We start from the raw sequence: 18094 nt of genomic DNA on the forward strand, positions 1-18094 counted from the left end.
TATTCAATACACCATGGGTCACTATGGAGAATTGAGGTCAACAGACACCTCCTCAAATCTGTAGGACCCTCAGGATCATCTGCTCCAAGCACCCCAACTGTAAAGAAGAAAGCAAGACCATCTTTCTTGTATCCTGTGCTACCAGTTCCACATTCCGGGTGCGAGTTGTTAGGTAGAACTTGACTCAGGCAACAGCATTTTGAAACATATTCTCCACCTTAGAACAATGGTCACCCACATGGTCATGCTGACCCAGCACGAGAGTCAGCCTGACCTAAACCCCAGACAATACCCTGTAAGGAGAACTGCTACCAGGGGTTGATACCTTGAGAAACACCTGTTCAATAGGGGTCAGTGACCACCACAAAGTATGACAGTAACCACAAGAACTCTTCCCAGAAATATCCTAGCAATGGCTGAACCTCAAAAATTCCCCCACCCCTTCCCCTATACTTCCCTAGGCTGTAAGCAGAGGACAGGTCCCATGAAGCCTCCCTCCATAGTTTTGTCCTGCTGCCTTTCCTATTTCCTTCTGTTTAGGTTCTTTCCTCAAAGGTGAGAGGCTTGTCCTAGACCGAGGTGTACAAGCGGTGGACGCAGAAGCCCAGGCTCTGAGCCAAAGGTAGCTTGGGCATGGCTCTGGGCTTGGGAAGTGCCTGGGAATCTTGGCGACCCCCTTCCCCAGCACCCATTGTAGGTTTCAGCCACGTTGCTAGGAGACTGGAGGGGACGCCACGTGACTGGGGGAGCAAAGTCGCGCACCTGAGCACAGGTGGTCCCGCCCACAGGCTGGCGCGGCACCGCCAGCCAATCGGAGAACCCTGCTGCCCATTGGTCGGTCCGCGCCGCGCCCCAACCAATCGGGGCGCCGACTCAGCCCGTCGCAGCTCCAGCCAATCAGGGAGGCCTCCGCGCCACGCTGCGCTCGCCTCCCGTCACGGCCGCAGTGACTCGCAGGGGTGGGTCCATGGCGAGCGTCCGGGGCCGCGTCGGGAGCCATGGAGAAGATCCCCACGGTGGGCCTAGGCACCTGGAAGGTGAGGCGGCCGGGCGGCCCCGAGGGGCGGCCCGGGGCGGGGAGACGGCGTCCGGAGCGCCCCGGCCGCCCGGCTGCTCCAGGCCCCTCGGCCCGGCTCCCCGCGGGCCGCACCGGCCCTGGCGGCGGCCCTCTGTCACCTGTGCCCGCGGGACCGGGAAGCAGGGGCGGCCTGCCCGCCCTTAGCCTTCCGAAACCCGGGTCTAGGGCCGAGATGCCGGCCTGCTGCGAAATCCGGCGGGCCCAAACTTTGGCAAAACAAAAAGACCATTTTTTGTCTTTTAAGATTATAATTATTAGCCTATAATAATTGTACAAAATAATGGGTTTCGTTGCGGCAGTTTCATATATTCATATAAAGGGGTCGTATCCACCCTCCCTTCCACCCTTTCTTTCCTTTTCCCCCCTTTCCCCTCCCCAAATAGTCTCTTATCTGCTTTCCCTCCCCTCCCCTCCTCTCTTTTCTTCTTTCTCGATCTCTTTTCTCTTTTCTTTCTTCCTCTTTTTTTCCCTTTCTTTCTTGATCTTACATATGAGAGAAAATACTCAATACTTAACTTTCTAAGTCCGGTTTATTTTTGTCATGTAGAATTACCCCTTTGTGTAAATGATGGAATATTTAGACAACCACCTGTCTGAAAATGGAGACTGCAGCTAGGTATTTCAGAATGGTATGTGATATCCAGGCCAAGTCTGTACTTCTTAAGTTGTCAAGTTTGGGGAAGCCTACAGGAGAGGCTGTTCTGCTTGAGGTAGAAGACTGGCTGTTTAACTAGATCAAAGCAGCAGACTGGAAGACTGGGAAGGTTATCTCAATGGAAGAGATGAGGAAATGGTGGAATTGCCAAATTGGTTTTAAAAAGAAACTTTGAACTTCAGTTTTTACCCTGTCTAGAAAGAACCCGATAGTGGCTGATAGTACAAGCAGTTTGGACCTTTCCCTCCCTTGAACTTTGTAATCCCTGCTTGTGATTTGAAAGACAGTACTAACTATGAATGTGCTCTTAAAAATAATAGAATTAAAAATTAAACTTAGTCCTTTATAAAAAGATGTTCATGAGAAGTCACATGGGAATTATTGGTTGAGTCAGGTTTAGAATAACTCAGCCCCTGCTGGTCTGGTGTTGTTTAAATTCTCTCTCCTCTACACTAACCAACTTTCAGAGACCAAGGATATGTTTTGTTCATATTGGTTCTCAGCATCTAGTGTGGCATTTAGCAACCATCCTTGATGGATTAAACTGATTTCACTGTTATGCTAGCTTTGTAGAACAAGTTGAGAGAATTTGTTTTTCTGTTGTCTGAAAGATTTTATGTTAAATTGAGATTATTCTTCTTGAAAATTTTCTAGAACTCTGTAAGTGGTGGTTTTCTTTTGTTTCTAGTTGCTTCATTTCTATAATAATTATAGACTATTCAAATTTTCTTTTTTTAAATTTTTTAATTATTTTTTTTGGGGGGGGTACTGGGGATCGAACTCAGGGCCTTGTGCTTGTGAGGCAAGCACTCTACCAGCTGAGCTATCTCCCCAGCCCGAAATTTTCTTTTTAAATTAGTTTAGTTTTTCTGGGAATTCTTCCAATTCCTGTCATTTTTCCAAATTGTTGGCATATTTCCTTTTAAATTTATTTTATATCCATATCCTGATTTTCATTCATGTCATTTTATTTTAAAAATCAATGTTCTTTTAACCAGTCTTGCCAGAATTTTGTCTATCTTATTGAGGTTTTTCAAATAACTAACTTCTAGCTTTCTGGTTTTCTCTATTACATCTTTGTTTCCCAGTTCATTAATAGCATTTTTATTTTTATTTTCTCTTTCCAGCTTAAGATGGTTGTTTAATTTACTTCCTTTTAGCCACTCTGAATCTATTGCTTGTTAGATGAAGATAAGTATACTGATATATTTTATACTTAAGTGGACAGGTCACTTACTCTTCAACTAAGGATATAAGAATCCTCAGTTTGCTGAGACTAAACTTTCTCCCACAATCTTCCTGTAGTTCCAGTCCCTTCCCTTGCTAGAACCCAGTTTGCAATAACTGATTTTTTTTCCCTGAATTTCTCTATTGCTGTGTGTCCAGACTATTCATGTGGATTTGGGCCTATGCTCCTTTGTGTGGTAGATTACCTATGTGTGAGTGCATATCATTTGAGTCTACATTCTCTGGTGAACAGGGAGAACTGTGGGTTGGATTTCCCTGACTTGGATAGAACACTTCTCTTCTGCTGGTTCTGCAGGCATCTCCAGGAGAAGTGACTGAGGCAGTGAAGGTGGCCATTGACGCTGGGTACCGGCACTTTGACTGCGCACACTTATATCACAACGAGACTGAGGTGGGACTAGGAATCCAATACAAGATCAAGGAGGGTGTTGTGAGACGAGAGGACCTATTTATTGTCAGTAAGGTAGGTGTTTTTAGCTGTGAGGATGTGCAGTCCCAGCCACTGCACTTTTAGGTAATGGAAGAGCTGAAACAGCCTTGCATGGTACACTCACCAGTTTCCTGATGGGAAGAGATGGCTTTGTTTTCTGCTTGAACTAAAACTAATAAGAACTATCACAGATTTAAACATGCCAAGTTATATTGTATATAGATTTGTTTGCTTTGTATTATGCATTTGCTCATTCAGATGGGAGTGCAGAGATCCCCCAATTAGTAAAAACATTCTTTTTTTCTTATATAATAATTTATCAACATACAAATGTCTAAAAACAGAGCTAATCACTTTTCTTTTCCCTGGCATTCCAAATTCTGTGTCTTCATCTTCCTGAGCTTATTCGTGTAAATAGCCTCCACACTTTCTCTGGATCATGCAGTGCATGCACTCATATGCAGGGTGTTGGTTTCTTTGCTTTTTCTGGAACAGGACCATACCTAACACATTATTCTACAGCCTGCTTTTTTCCACTTGCTTATTATTATGAAGTTCCTGTATTCCATCTTTTTGCTAATATATATTTTTATTTTTATTGTGCATTAATATAATAATAAAATTCATTATGCCATATTTATACATGCATGTAACATAATTTGAACAGTATCATTTCCCAATACCTTGCCTTTTCCTCCCTTCCTCCTAATCCACTTGCTGATCTCTACTGCTCTCCCTTCCATTATTTGTATATCAATTAGGTGCATTCTTTTTTTTTTTTTTTTTTTTTTTTACGGTGCTGGAGATCGAACCCAGGGCCTTGTGCTTGCAAGGCAAGCACTCTACCGACTGAGCTATCTCCCCAGCCCAGGTGCATTCTTAAAACTAAAATTGAGCAATGAGCACTTTGGCCCCAGAGGTGAGTAGGACAAAGTTCTGGCCTTCATGAACTCTGTCTCCACAGAAATTCCCAAGGTCAGAATTACCTGGGGTGATTGTAAAAATGCAAATTCCTTGTTCCTCAGCAGATCTGCTGAATAAGAAGCTCTGGGAGTGGTGCAGGTCAGGGTTCAGGATGGCATTGCAAACGGGGAGCAGATTGCACATAGACACAGGGAATGAACCCACAGGCTAATGCAGGGGTCTGTACGAAGCTTGATGTTCCTGAATTACACGGTGGAAGGCAGCAGAGTGATGAGGAATGAGGATGGCCAGGCTATGAAGGTTTCAGTATGCTATTCAAGGAGCCTGTACGTTTTCCTGGAGACAAAGGAAAACCAACAGGTTTTTAAGTCAGGCAGCGTATATTACAGGTAAGCGGGATTTGTGTTGCATATTGGATATCATAGCTGCGAATGAAGCATGCAGTTGAGGTGGGAGACCAGTAAGAAGCAGTGGAACTGGGAGATGATGAGGGCCTGATCTGCGGTGAGGGAAAGATGGAGAGGAGGGGAAGGAGTTCAAAGCCTTCTAGACAGTACAGAGGGTGGACTAAGCCGTAGAGAATTCGTGAACTCCTTTGCTTTTGACCTTGAAGCAAACATTAAAGCCAGGAGACCAGAAGCCATGGATTCACGTTCTAGCTGTCATTAAGAACTGTGAGTATTCGTTGTTGGACAGCTCACAGTCACAGCGTCCGCATTTGTAAAACGAGAGTTTGAATTTGTTGATCTGAATGATTTCCAAATCTAAACTCCCTGATGTTGAGATTTGGGGAATCTCTATAGGGTATTTGCCTTTCTGTTTTACTGAAATACAGTTAATTTTTACCATTCATTATTGCCGTCTAAGCTGGGGCAGAGGCTAAAAGAGAAGCTTTGGTGTATGCTTGGCCAGGGAAGGAGACTTCTGAATATCAAGGTAGGGAGAAGGGTAACAGGATTTCTTAATCTTGCCCTAAAGTCTGAAGATAAGTTAGTTCTGAGTGGATCACACCCTGCAACAGAAATGTGGCTTGGGAATTTCAAAAAGTCACAAAAATATAATTAAAAGAGAATCCATGTACTCACTGCCTAGAAGCAACTACTGTCAACAATGTGGTATATTTGCATTTTTTTGTCTACCCCCCATTTCTGTTAATACACTATACTTGTCACTTGATTTTATTTGGTCTCCTTTCTTTTACTTTATCCTATGAATTTTTGCCTTCACTTGTGGTGACAAAGCCTTCAGATCAGCTTATATCACAATTAATAGAAATGTAGGAGAAGTAATGAGGAGAAAAGCAATTATGATTTTTTTCCTACTTCCCAGAAGTGAGAAGGAAATATCTAAATAAATATAAGCAACATATGTTAACTCACCTAGTTTAACCTCCATGGATATAACCTTAGTATCAGAGAAACTTGAACATACAGCCTATTTGAGTTGGAAGTATAACATAAATTCTTTTTATTGATACTCCTATCTTTTCTGCCCAAAGACATTTCTTTTTTCTTGGTTTTGTTTCCTGTTTTGGAATCAGTGGATCCAAATAGCCATCGGTCCTCACACCAAATGTCTTCTGGTGTCCTAAATGTCCCCTGAGTAGGAGTGAGGCAGCTGAAGCCCTGCTATGCAGATTCCTGCAGAGCTTTCCTGAGGATGCTGTCACCGTCCTCTCCTGAGAACCTGCCCTGTTATATTTATTGTCATCTCATCATGAATGCTTTGGTCTTCCAGAGAGTAGCTCTGTAGGACCATGAAGTGGACACTGTGTTGACTCTGGATTGTGGCTGTGTGACAAGGATCTCCTTTCTCCCTGTAGCTGTGGTGCACCTACCATGAGCCATCTTTGGTGCAAACAGCATGCAAAAACAGTCTGAAGTGCTTAAAGCTGGATTACTTGGACCTCTACCTGATGCATTGGCCCATGGGTTTCCAGGTACTGCTCAGTAAGTGGTTAGACTTATGTGGGTGTTTTAAGAAATGTCAAGATGGTGGGTAACTGAAGTGAACAGTTACTTCTCATCATCATGGAAAATTCCTCTAAAATATGGATCAGGACAGAATTTTCAAAATTTTTAATGTTTAGGGATTAACAAATATGTGTTTTCTGCCACTTACCATGTGACATGTTAGTGAGGTAGGATTGTAAATAAACAAGGCAGGTGATTACAAAGCAATACCTACAGCTGCTCTAAGGGGTAACTAGATTTTGAGCCTTTAGGGTGTCTTTCTCTACCCTCCACTTCCTGTATCCTTTGTATTCTCATCTCATTATCTGCCATCTTGGTGGGAGTTCCAAGAAAAGGAAGCATCCTAGCAATGGAGTCAGATGATCTTAGAGGAGATCCCCATTAGTACCCCATTCTGTGTCTGAAGTTATTAAACTTTTAACAATAAGCATGGAAACAAGGTCTTCCTTTCTTACCTCATGAGAAGTGGACAGTAAACTTCAAGACTGGCAGAGACTTTGCTTACCACTCAGTCCACCCAACCCCTGGTCCTGTCAAAGTGAAGGCTGAGACCAGCAGAACAGAAGTGGCATAGCCAGACTAGTATTACTTAGTGACAAGGCCAGTACAGATGATATCTCCTGACAGAGCTCTTTCCAAACATCTGGATTCCCTCTCTACCTAGATTCTATCAGGGATGATCACAAGCCCCAGTAAGCTCCTCTCTTCTGGTTCTCACAGCCTGGAGAAGAAGACCTCCCTTTGGATCCCAATGGTATGGTTAAACCCAGTGACACAAACTTCCTGGACACATGGGAGGTAAGCCAAGGCACCATGTCTGGTGACATCATCTCTGGTGATGGTCTCCAGATAGGATCAGTATGAGACGTGTTCAGACCCTGGTTGTCTACTTGAGGCACAGTGTTTGCAGTGTGGATTGGGAAAGAAAACCTGAAGGACTCAGAGGCCTCAGATGACTCCCTTGTTACCTTTAGCTTAGTGTGGTATGTCTCTCTGAAACATTATTTCAGGGATTATTACTACAGACCTCCTTTGTCCCCCCTCAGGGTTTACTTATTTTTAATTAGAGATGTCATGTATTTATTTCACAAAATACAGAAGAGTATAAAAAAGAAGATTTAAAACTCCATGTTACTATTACTCTATGTTAGCCACTATTAATACTTGGTATTCCTTTTAGTTTTCTTTTAAGCATTTCAGGACTATAATATTCGCAGCATGGTACAGCTCACAATGGGGAGGAGGGACAGTCAAATGGAAAGAAGGTCAACAAGTACCTCACCCATTTCCAGGGTCCAGATGACAGGTGTGAGGGCCCAAAACAGTGATGAGAGGAACCAGGGAAGTGGTGGATTTGAGTCTTGTGGAAGCCAACCAGTAGACTGGTGCAAGAACAACCCAGTGGGAACACAGCTGACCCAGAGCCCATGGTCTTGCTACCCAGTCTGGGGAACAGAGCCTGGGTATGTTTGAGGCCCAGGAAGAAAATGAACTTGCTGAATTCAGGGCAGAGCTTAAATTTAGGAGATGAAACACTGGAGACACTGGTGTGAGACTGATAGGTGAATCCATGGATCCATGGGGGAGTCTGTGGTCATCCAGTGAGAGGCATGAGGGAAATGACAGACAGGGACACCCCTGGGCTGAGCACCACTATCTTCTCCTTTTGTGTATCTGTGGAACATGGATACCTACTACCATGTGTCTGAGGTGTCAGGAGCAGTGCCTTCCAGATCTTTCTATCACACTGGGGTACCTCTCTTGAAAAATTCAGGTTAAACTCTAGGTTTTCCATGTTGCACAAGCAAGGCTCTGGTGTTTGCAGCAGCACAGGAATAATGGTGCACCAAAGCTCATCAGTGACTGTCCTCGTGACCCCTCAGGACTTACTCCTGACCATCCACACTGACATGAAGGCCGTGCACTTTCTGAACTGAGGGGGCAGACTGACCTGTAGTCAGTAACAGCTCAGGGCTTCAGGTTGCTCTGCTGGTGAGTTCTTAAAATGTTAAATGGTTAAGGTGGAATAGGAGAGTGACGGTATACCAATGTGCTTGGGAAGATGATCACATAGGTGAAAACCAACAGTGCACACAATTGCTAAACACACGATCAACAATTACTGAGGGTGAGAGAATATTAGTATACTTAGAATGTGCTGAGTTTGCTCGATTTTGTGCATCATTTCATGTAACGTTGAAACAACCCTCTGATGTATGTAGACAATATCATCCTCATTTTGTAAACAAGGAAGTTGAGGCTTATGGAGGTGATGTAATTTGCCCAGTGTCCCCAGCTAGTAAGATATGGAACTGGGACTAGACCTTACATTCATAAGTATAAATTCTCAAACACACAGCAGAGTCCTTTGTTATTATAGGCCATGGAGGACTTGGTGATTAAAGGGCTTGTGAAGGACATTGGCGTGTCAAATTTCAACCATGAACAGCTTGAGAGGCTTTTGAATAAGCCTGATTTGAAGATCAAGCCAGTGACTAACCAGGTGAGCTGGTGGGAGAATGGGAGGGCTTAAGTAAGGTAGTTGGCTGTCCAGGTGTTACCTCCATTTGGCCATGCTGGAAATGGGAAGATGTGTGAGTCACAAAGGAGGTGTTTTTCTCCTGTGACTGTCAAAATTGTAACCTGGGATAGCAGTTAGGCAAAGTGACAGGGTGAGCAGGCAAGTGACTCTCTTTAAGGCTTATGTGATTGGGCAGTGCTGTTCATATGCGGGGTGTAATCTGAAACTTGATTCTCTATGTGCAGCTATAGGCATATCGGGAAAGCAGTCCTTCCCACTGCCTCTTCCAGCCCATGCAGACTGACAGCAAGAAAGGGATGCATGACCTTCAGCCCACTCTCTCAGGCTGCAAAAGAAGAGGTCTATACTTGTGTTTTCTTAATGCAGAGGAAAGACGGGAGCAGAAGACTTTTGTGTTTGCTAATTTAACTGACTGACTTCAAATGTCCAAAGAGCATTTTTGCAGCATTTTATTTTTCTTACATGTTTTATTTACATAGACAGAAAAGTGCACATGTGTGAACGGAGCTTGATACATTCTGTAAACTGAGTATAGCTTCCCAACCTGCATTATGGTGTCCCAGCAGCACCCTACCATGCTCCTCCTTTCCTCTCTATACCCCTATCCTGCAGAGGTAGCCACTGTTCTGATGTTGAGCAACGTGGGCTATCTTGCGACATTTATAGTTGAAATAGTAATGTGCCCTTAATTCTTGTGTCTGGGCTCTTTCACCCAACATTGCTTGCTGGGTCCCTTCACATGCCCATGGGAGTATAGTCTTCATTCTCATTTCTGTGTGGTATTCACTGTGCAAATATGCTATAGTGAACTTACCTGTCCTTCTGGTGTTAGGTACTGGGTGGACACTCGTATCTTCGAGTTTGCAAAAATGAAGAGTAGAGCATCACTTCATTTTTTTTTTCTTGTGATATAACATACATACAGAAAAGTGTATGAGTCATAGAGAGTTTAGCTCCATGAATGTTCACTAGTGAACACACTTCAGTATTCAGCACCCACAGCAAGAAACATGATCCTCAGCCCTCCATAAACTCCCTTATCCTGTGCTAGCCCCCACCACCAAGAGCAACCACCAACCTGACTTCCAACACAGATCAGCCTCTTCTAAGACCCTCTATGCACACGGTCCACTTATATGCATGATGGTTTCTATTTTGAGTCAGGATTTATTGTTGAGCACCACTTTGAATACCTAGGAATGGTTGTTGTCTTGTCAGAATTGTGAACAACTAGAACTGCAAGACCAGAAAGTTCTAGAAGGCTCACATTTTCTTTTGTAGGTTTTCCTAAAAGCTTATCTTGCTAGATATACATAATCCTGACAGGAAAGACACTATTGAGAGTGCTAATTCCTTTTGAATGACCACTTAAGTCCACATGTAACTTGGAATTGTCCATGAGAATTTAGAGCATATAGAAGTAACCACAACCTTGCTCTCAAGTTTCTCCAATTGTTCACTAATATCACCTTTAGTGTGTATTTGTCAGATATAACTCCCTAATTTTATTAATTTATTCAACAAATATTCACTGAACACTTTCTCTATGTCTGTATTGCTCTCAGTGTTGGGGTTGGGGGGTACACCCAAGAAAAAAACCAATTGAGACAAAAATCCCTATCTTCATGAAGCTTAAATCCTAGTGATGACAGACAACATAAATGAAATATATGAGGTGTCAGATAATTGTAGGTGCTTCAGAATAAAATAAAGGACAGGAGAGTTGTAGGAGCTGCAGAACATAGCAGCTTTTCCCTGAGCAACCGAGGAAGGCCATGCCAAGCAGGTGATGATATAGCGAGTAGGTATTTATGAAGCTGTGGACTTTTAGGCCTTTACAGGACCTGTCATCCTGACCCTGGCTTTGCCCAGCCTGCCCATGTGCAGATGAGGACATCCAGGCCTTGACCTAGGGTCTGCAGCTAGTCAGTGGTAACCAAGACACCAACATTGGTCCTGTCTCTTAGAACTTTCTTAGCATGTTATTATCTGAATTTTGTGGTATGCTGTGATTTTGTTTATAGATTGAGTGCCATCCATATCATACTCAGAAGAATCTGATTAGTTTTTGTAAAGCCAGAGATGTGTCTGTGACTGCTTACCGTCCTCTTGGTGGCTCCAGGTAAGGATGAGTCAGTGGCTGTTTTATTTGGAGTCCTGGCAGCAAATAGATGGCCACTCTCCCATTTCACATGGAGAACTGGAAGAACTTCATCAGGAAGGTATGGGCAGGATGTGGGAGGGTCTCCAAGGGCAGTCACACCCTCAAGCCCCTGGGCTAGAGATAGGGAATTGTTACTAGAAGCTAGAGCCACTTTCTTACTTTTTAATCGACTTAACCAGCCACAAGTGACCCTTTTGCTGAGCTCCCCACTAGTAAATCAGTCAGCTATTGACATCTTTACTGGAACATTTCACCAACCTCTTACTCATTAGATGATGTAAATTCTACATGTTATCTTTCCCCCCAAACTTGAATTTGTACTGTGCTCCCTCTATCAGCTACTACCACCCACTTAGCCACCTAAGCCAGAAATGGGGAAATCATCTTTCCATTCCCATGCTCTAATCCCTCACCAGGACCTTTTGATTGTGCCCAGAGAACTTAGATACATGTCTATGGATCTCTATTGTCACCATCTTTACTTGGGCGAAGCAAGTATTCCCTTGGGTTCTTATAGGAGCCCTTTACCTCCTTCCTAGAGCCATGCCATCCCAGTACCTTGCTCACTGGTAGCTGAAGGTAGCTGTTTTCATGTAATCATGTCTCTTTCCTGCTTAGATGTTCATCAGGTCTTGGCTGGCTCATGAGGTGCAGCTGCTGTGGCTGGCTCTGGCCCCCTTTCTCGCCTTGCTGTGGAACTTCACCTCATCAACCACATGAAACTACCTGTAGTTCTTTAGATAGAACAGGTTCTTCCTATTCTCTGTGCCTTTGCATATACTGTTCTTTTAAAACACAAATCTACTTTTTCTCAGTCTGCTGTCTCTTATTTCTAAGTGAAGGTTCAATCCAGCATTACCTCCTCCATGAAGCCCTCCTGCACACAGTCTCTGTCACCCCATCTTCTCACTATTTTAATCTAACTTTGTTCCACTAGTTAAAGTCCCTTGAACAAAGAGACTGTGTCTTATTCGTTCTTCTGCTCTCAGAACCTAGCTCAGTGCCTGGGTTATATTTGGAGGGTAGGAAAGGCTGAAATTATTTGAATTTTATTACTTGCATGTTTTCCATGTGAAGTGCAGCACATGTATTTGAACCTGGTAGCTGCCAAGGAGTTCCTGGAAGGCTGGTCATGTATCAGAGCTAAACTTTGGGATGGAAGGGCTTCTGATTGATGAGTAGGAGAGCCAGCAAAGAAAAGGATATAACTAGAGTCCTGGTCCTCTGGAAAGAAAATACATGCTGTATTTGGTGCTCTCGGCACCCTTTGAGGATTATCACCAGTCCAGTGCTTGAAGCATAGTAACTGCTTAATGAATCTTAAATGGTGTTTGAAAAACTGGTTCTCCATTGTTATCATAGTCTTTCAAAACCTCTTGTAGTGAAGTTTTTGTGTATTCAGTGACCACTTTTTCATGGTATTAGTGATGTACTTTTATGATATTCTCACCATCATTAACAAAATTTGCATAGCAGTGCTAGAGACACTGTGCTAGGTCCTACAGTAAAAAGCTGAAGGCATTAGAGTGTCTGTCACCACTGCCAAAGCTTGGAGAGCCCATTGCTTGGTGTGTTCTGATGCTGTCACCTGGTTCTTGATAAGAACTTCAAAATGTGCATGAAAAGGAATGATGTGTAGATGTGTTCACCACAGTGTTACTATTGATTTTCTTCAGACAGGATTTGAGGTAATGTGCTTTTCTGCATCCTTTAAATTTCCAACATTGAGTATGTGTTTTGATGGGAAAATACTAAACCTTTCATTTTGGGGAAAGGTTTTATTTTAAAGAAAGAAGAATCTGCACTGGACTTCCTGGCTCATACCTTGTGCTCTGTCTCTCTAGGGAGGGAACGGACTTGCTGAATAACCCCACAATTCAGAGAATTGCAAAGCACTATGGCAAGTCATGTGCTCAGGTACTGGGGAGGGCTGTCACATCTGGGAGCTACTTTTCCACATCCTCTCCTTCCTGAATTCCTGAGGCTTGTCAGTTTCTAGGAAGGGTTTAGCTCACCTGGATGAATGTATGACTCATCAGAACTTCCCAGTGTGGAAAGTGGGTTGGTTGCCTCTATATTCCCATTCATTGAAAGCTTGAGCTCCTACCTCCTCACCTGCCAGGACCCAGGAGGCGTTCACTGGCACTCCCCTCTGCTCCACCAGCTGCCTGGAAAGCTAGTGCAAAAGGGAACAGACAAGTCCTTTATTACAATTGCTTGTTCTTGCCCAGTTTCTTTGGAGATTGGACATGTATTAAGGAAATCTCTTTAAGGTGTGAGCAAGTTCTTGACCTTTTCCTTGGGCCAATGGCAGTTAATTCAGACATACCAAGAGGACTGTTTGGAAAATGCCAGTGAGATTTCTCAAGGGCTTCAGTATGAAGAAGACTTGTAGAATCTTGTACAATAAGACTCAAGCTGTTAGGAAATGACTTAGGTTTGACTTCACGTGAATAACTCTGTGTGATGCCAACTTTCCCCTGCAGATTTTGATCCGGTTTCAGATCCAGAGAAATTTAATAGTGATTCCCAAGTCTACCAACCCAAATCGGATTCAAGAAAACATCCAGGTAGGTGTTTTCCTTCTTTTATGTTAGAGAATTTGGAAATTTATATTAGGTAGGGTGGACTAGCTACCATAACAAACAGTCCCAGCATCTCTGTGGCCTTGACACATCTTCAGTGTATTCCTCTGCATTGTCTTGGCAATCAGTCTTTCCCTCAGTGGCCAAGGCCCTAGGCTCCTTCCATCTCAGAGCTACCCTCTTTGCTGGAGCTTGGTTCCTTTGCCATCCAGCCCACCATGGGAAGGCGGGAAAAGACCTGATGGGAGAGATTTTGGGGGGCCATGCTTGGGAATCTGCACCTAACTTCCTTTCACATTGAGTGGACTGGCACAATGATGGGGCCACACTGACCCTCAAGGAAGGCTGGATGTTGTCCAGCCATGTAGTCATAAAGAAAGGGAAGAAGGTTGGTAGCAGATGGCTCATCTGCCATGTGGAGGCATGTTCACTGGTCATTGGAGGCATGGACCTTGAGTGTTGTTGGGTTGAGGGAGCCAGCCCTGACTTGTCTAGAGACTTGAGAGGTAGGAGTGAGAAAACAATGGGGTAGGTATCTTTATTTGCCACAATGTGTATAAAACCCAGAAAGATAGTGGTTCATTTAAGGACAACATTTTGAACCTCAACCAAGAATCACAGAAGTATGTGAGGTTTGTTTTTCAAACTATGTGTGCCTTCAACCCAGAGGGTGCACTCTATGCACAGTAGTTAATATCACCAACCTGGGATTCTGAAAGGCCTGCCCACCCCTTAACAGCTGTGGGACCTCTCTAAGCCTCGGTTCTCATCAGTTTCATGGCACGGAACATTGTAAAGTTAAACATAATGAGATACAAGGTGATTGGCACAGTGCCTGGGGTATGAAAGTGCAGTGCCTGGTACTAGCTGCCAGTCATCGTCATGGGAAATCTCTCACGTAGTCCACACTCACTAATCATGTTAGTAAGTGTAGACCTGTATGCATTGGGGGTTGTCGAACACCTGGATCTTCAGTAGACATAGTGCTCTGCCCAGATATTGTGTCAGTTTTTGGTTTTCTCATCGCCTCTGCGAGGCACTGCTGTTTCCTCGGGGCTCAGTACAACAGCTAGCACAAAGTTCCTGTGCCCAGACATATCCATTGACTGCCCTGTTTTTGGCAGTTCTAATGCCCTCAGGCTCACTGTGTGTCAATCTGACTGGAGTTGGGCACAGCCTCTTTGTTGGCAAGGGTAGCATTCCCAGTAGTAGAGGTAGGGTACCCACGATGAGGAGACCTTGGGAAAGGAGCAGAGAACCATGCAATGCTCAGTCCTCTCCTGACTGGGCCCTGGCCTGTGGAGCACAGGTTCCCTTTCCCAACTGCCACCTGTGCACTTCCCTTCGTCCATCCTGGAGCATCCTGGTTTAAAACAGTTCAGATCAGCTAAAGGTGACCAGCCAACCCTTATGCCTGAAGAGTGTGAATTTGGCAAGCTGTAAAGTCTCTCTTAGATGACTTCTGACAGGTCTCTGGGAATTAGGCCCAGATCTTGGGCCACAGGTTAGAATTTGGCATACAGTAACTGACATTTGATTCATACCTGGGCTCAAGAAAATCATCTGACCCTCTGAATGTGAGGACCCCCAACCCGTGGTGGTTCTTGGCAGCCTGATGGTTCAGCAGACTGCAGGAAGAGCCTAATCTCCCTTCGGTTCACCCTTAGCAGCTCTCAGCACCTTGGACTGGAATGGCCCCTCACGGCTGTGGATCTGACTCTGGGATGTTGGGGTACAGTTGGGTGCCCTGTTCCTTTGCATTAGGTCAGCCACCCACTGGGGAAAACGCTGTCTCTGGGCCAGCTGGAGACAGCTCTCTAGCCTTAACTGTAGGGACTCTCTAGAGCTGTTTCCTTTCCCCCTTCATCCAAACTACTCCACCAGCACATCTGTCCTCCTGCTGACACTGTGTAACTGATTGCTTGTGGCTTCAGGAATGGTCATCTCCTGGGGTCAAGGCTGTGCTCCCATAGGCCTCTCACCTCCCCAGGGCGTGTTGGAACTACTCGCTGTGCCTTCATGCCCTTCTCTGATCAGCCCCTCCCCAGTGATGGGTGACACTCATGAAATTGGTGTGGAAGTGGGTCATCATCATCATCCTCCAGTTTGAATGACTTGGGATGGGGTGAAAATACTGCTCCAGAAGAAACAAAACGTGATTACTCAGAAAATTGATTCTGTAACATGGATGGTGATAGAGTGAACAGTTTCAGGGCCAAGTGGCTCCCTAGTTGGTGAGGTATGTGGAACAAATGGTTCATCTTTTTGCAGGGAGGAAGGTGGGTCAATAGAAAAATATTTTTGCTGCACCTTTTGACTATTCCCATATATTCTTTACTTCCAAAAGATAAAAGCAGCATGTGTCCTATCTTCCCAAGGTTTCCTAAAAGTAGCCAAGGGTAAGCCAACCCCACGAAGTGAATTAAATCAAAGTGCATTTTGGGAAGGTTGGCTGTGATGCAGGGGAAGGAAGTTCCAGAGGTCAATGAAGCATTTCTTTCACATTCTCTTGTCTCTTGCAGGTGTAGTACGGTGCTTTGTTGGTAGTATGCAAATTAAATATGAATGAACAAATTTCCTTTGAAAATTTTATTTTGGTTCCAGGTGTTCGATTTTGAATTAACAGAGGATCATATGGATGAAATCATGAGTCTGGACAGACACCTCCGATTGGTCACCTTCCCCACGTAAATATGCCTCTTTTACTCCTTTCTAAAATAAGCAGAGAAATATGCCAATTGTATGGTTGACTCATGGATAGTTAGTTTCCATATAAATTCTAGGTTAATTAAATCTTATCATAATTCTTTCTTGTTTGAAAATGGGCCATTGCATGAAGCCAAAGACTAATTTATATTCTAGGAAATTAAAAATATGTAACTATGTCATTTAAAATGTTTCTCTTAAAAATAATAATTCCTTGTTTCTATATTTTTTTTTTTTTTCTGTTTTTCAGAACTGAAAACCACAAAGACTACCCTTTTCACATAGATTTCTGAGACAGCATCCCTTCTCCTGGTTGCTGCTCTGCTCACACAAATTGGATGGTTGGCACCATTGAGCCACCTCTGCAGAGGCTCTGTGGTTGCCCTAGACCAGCTGTAGCCAGGGATGGGACAACAGAGTGAGTGTGGGTGGAGGCTTGCCTGGAGCAGAAGCCTGGTTCTCAGAGAAATCCAAAGAATTAAGTGTCATCTAAGTAATGGAAAGAGTGTAGTTCTGTGAGTGGTTGGGAACTGTCCAGGGAATCCACACAGTTCTTCAGGATCATGTAATGCAATGTAATCCTACAAGTCAGTCCATGTGTTTGCCATGCTCTGAAAAGAGATATCCAGCCTCCTAGATGAAAGGTCATAGATCATTTAAGTGCGGCTTTTCTTTAGAATTTAGGGTGTCAGACAAAGGGAGGGTGTTATGGTTCAGATCTATGTGTCCCCCAAAAGCTCATGCCTTTTAGGCAATGTAGCATGTTTAGAGGTGAAATGATTGGGTGATTGGGTCATGAGGGCTCTGACCTCACCAGTGGATTAATAATTCGACTCCATTTACTGGGAGGTGGTGAAAACTGTAGGCAGGTGGGGCATGGCCTTAGGGATTGTATCTGTCCCTGGGCGCTTCCTGTCTCTCCATCCTTCCCAGTTGCCATGAGCTGAGCAGATTTTCCGAGCTAGCACACCATGGAATGAATCCTCTCAAACCATACGCCAAAATAAATCTTCCCTTCTCTAAGTTGTTCATGTTAGGTATTTTGATCACAATGATAAAATGCTGATGTAACACAGAGGAGAGGTTCAAGGAGCCAAAAATCCTTTACATGTCTACCCAATACTTGCAGTTTAAGAATTATCCTTTCCCACTGATTAAAATTGAAAAGACAACACCTGCATAGGAATGCAAAGAATGGGCAGTTGGGGTACTTTCAATTAGGCATTCAAATTCTCCTAACATGCTCTAAAATTTTGAGATCCCATTTTGTTTCTGATCAGTCTCTCAAGAGCAAAGAAATTACTTCAAGTCCTGTCACAAAATCATCCGCGTGTTTTGCTTTGACAAGTATTTCTGGGCACAGGATTCTTTGTTTTTTTAACTTGGCAGATAACCTTTGCCTTGGTTTGTCCAACCTATGATCAGACTTTCTTTCCTTGCATGGAAATTGCCTTGTGCCTGGCAGGTACTGTAGTGGTGACCATGCCTGCCTGTGACCAGGTAATCTTCCCACAGGATACTATCTTGGCTTTTAATTTGATGTCCCATCCTCACCATTTGGATTACTTATTTTTGCTCTTAGAAAATTTTCAGAAACAATTAGAGAGAAAAAGAGTAAACTAAATCAATTGTTAATACACATTACTAACCAAAAATAAAACCAAAATTAAAGTGCTCACAAAAACAGAAAACTTTCAATTAGGCATTAAAAATCAAACAAAATATTGAACTAGGCACACAGAACCAAAAGAGAACTCACCAGAAGACAAGGATAAACTCACAGAATGTG

The 18094-nt window shown here is 43.7% G+C and overlaps 1 protein-coding gene across 1 annotated transcript; it reads left to right on the plus strand.

The window, feature by feature from the left end:
* Positions 1–900: 900 nt before the first annotated feature.
* On the plus strand, positions 901–17472 carry AKR1E2 (aldo-keto reductase family 1 member E2). The gene is made up of 10 exons (XM_079107587.1): positions 901–1037; positions 3277–3444; positions 6158–6274; positions 7029–7106; positions 8689–8811; positions 10875–10972; positions 12859–12931; positions 13501–13584; positions 16204–16286; positions 16556–17472. The coding sequence occupies exons 1-10, from the start codon at positions 999–1001 to the stop codon at positions 16596–16598; spliced, it is 906 nt and encodes a 301-aa protein (XP_078963713.1). The 5' UTR covers positions 901–998; the 3' UTR covers positions 16599–17472.
* The last annotated feature ends 622 nt before the right edge of the window (positions 17473–18094 follow it).

The sequence above is a fragment of the Sciurus vulgaris genome (genome assembly GCF_902686455.1).
Source record: "Sciurus vulgaris genome assembly, chromosome: 12".
In the NCBI taxonomy this organism is placed as follows: domain Eukaryota; kingdom Metazoa; phylum Chordata; class Mammalia; order Rodentia; family Sciuridae; genus Sciurus; species Sciurus vulgaris.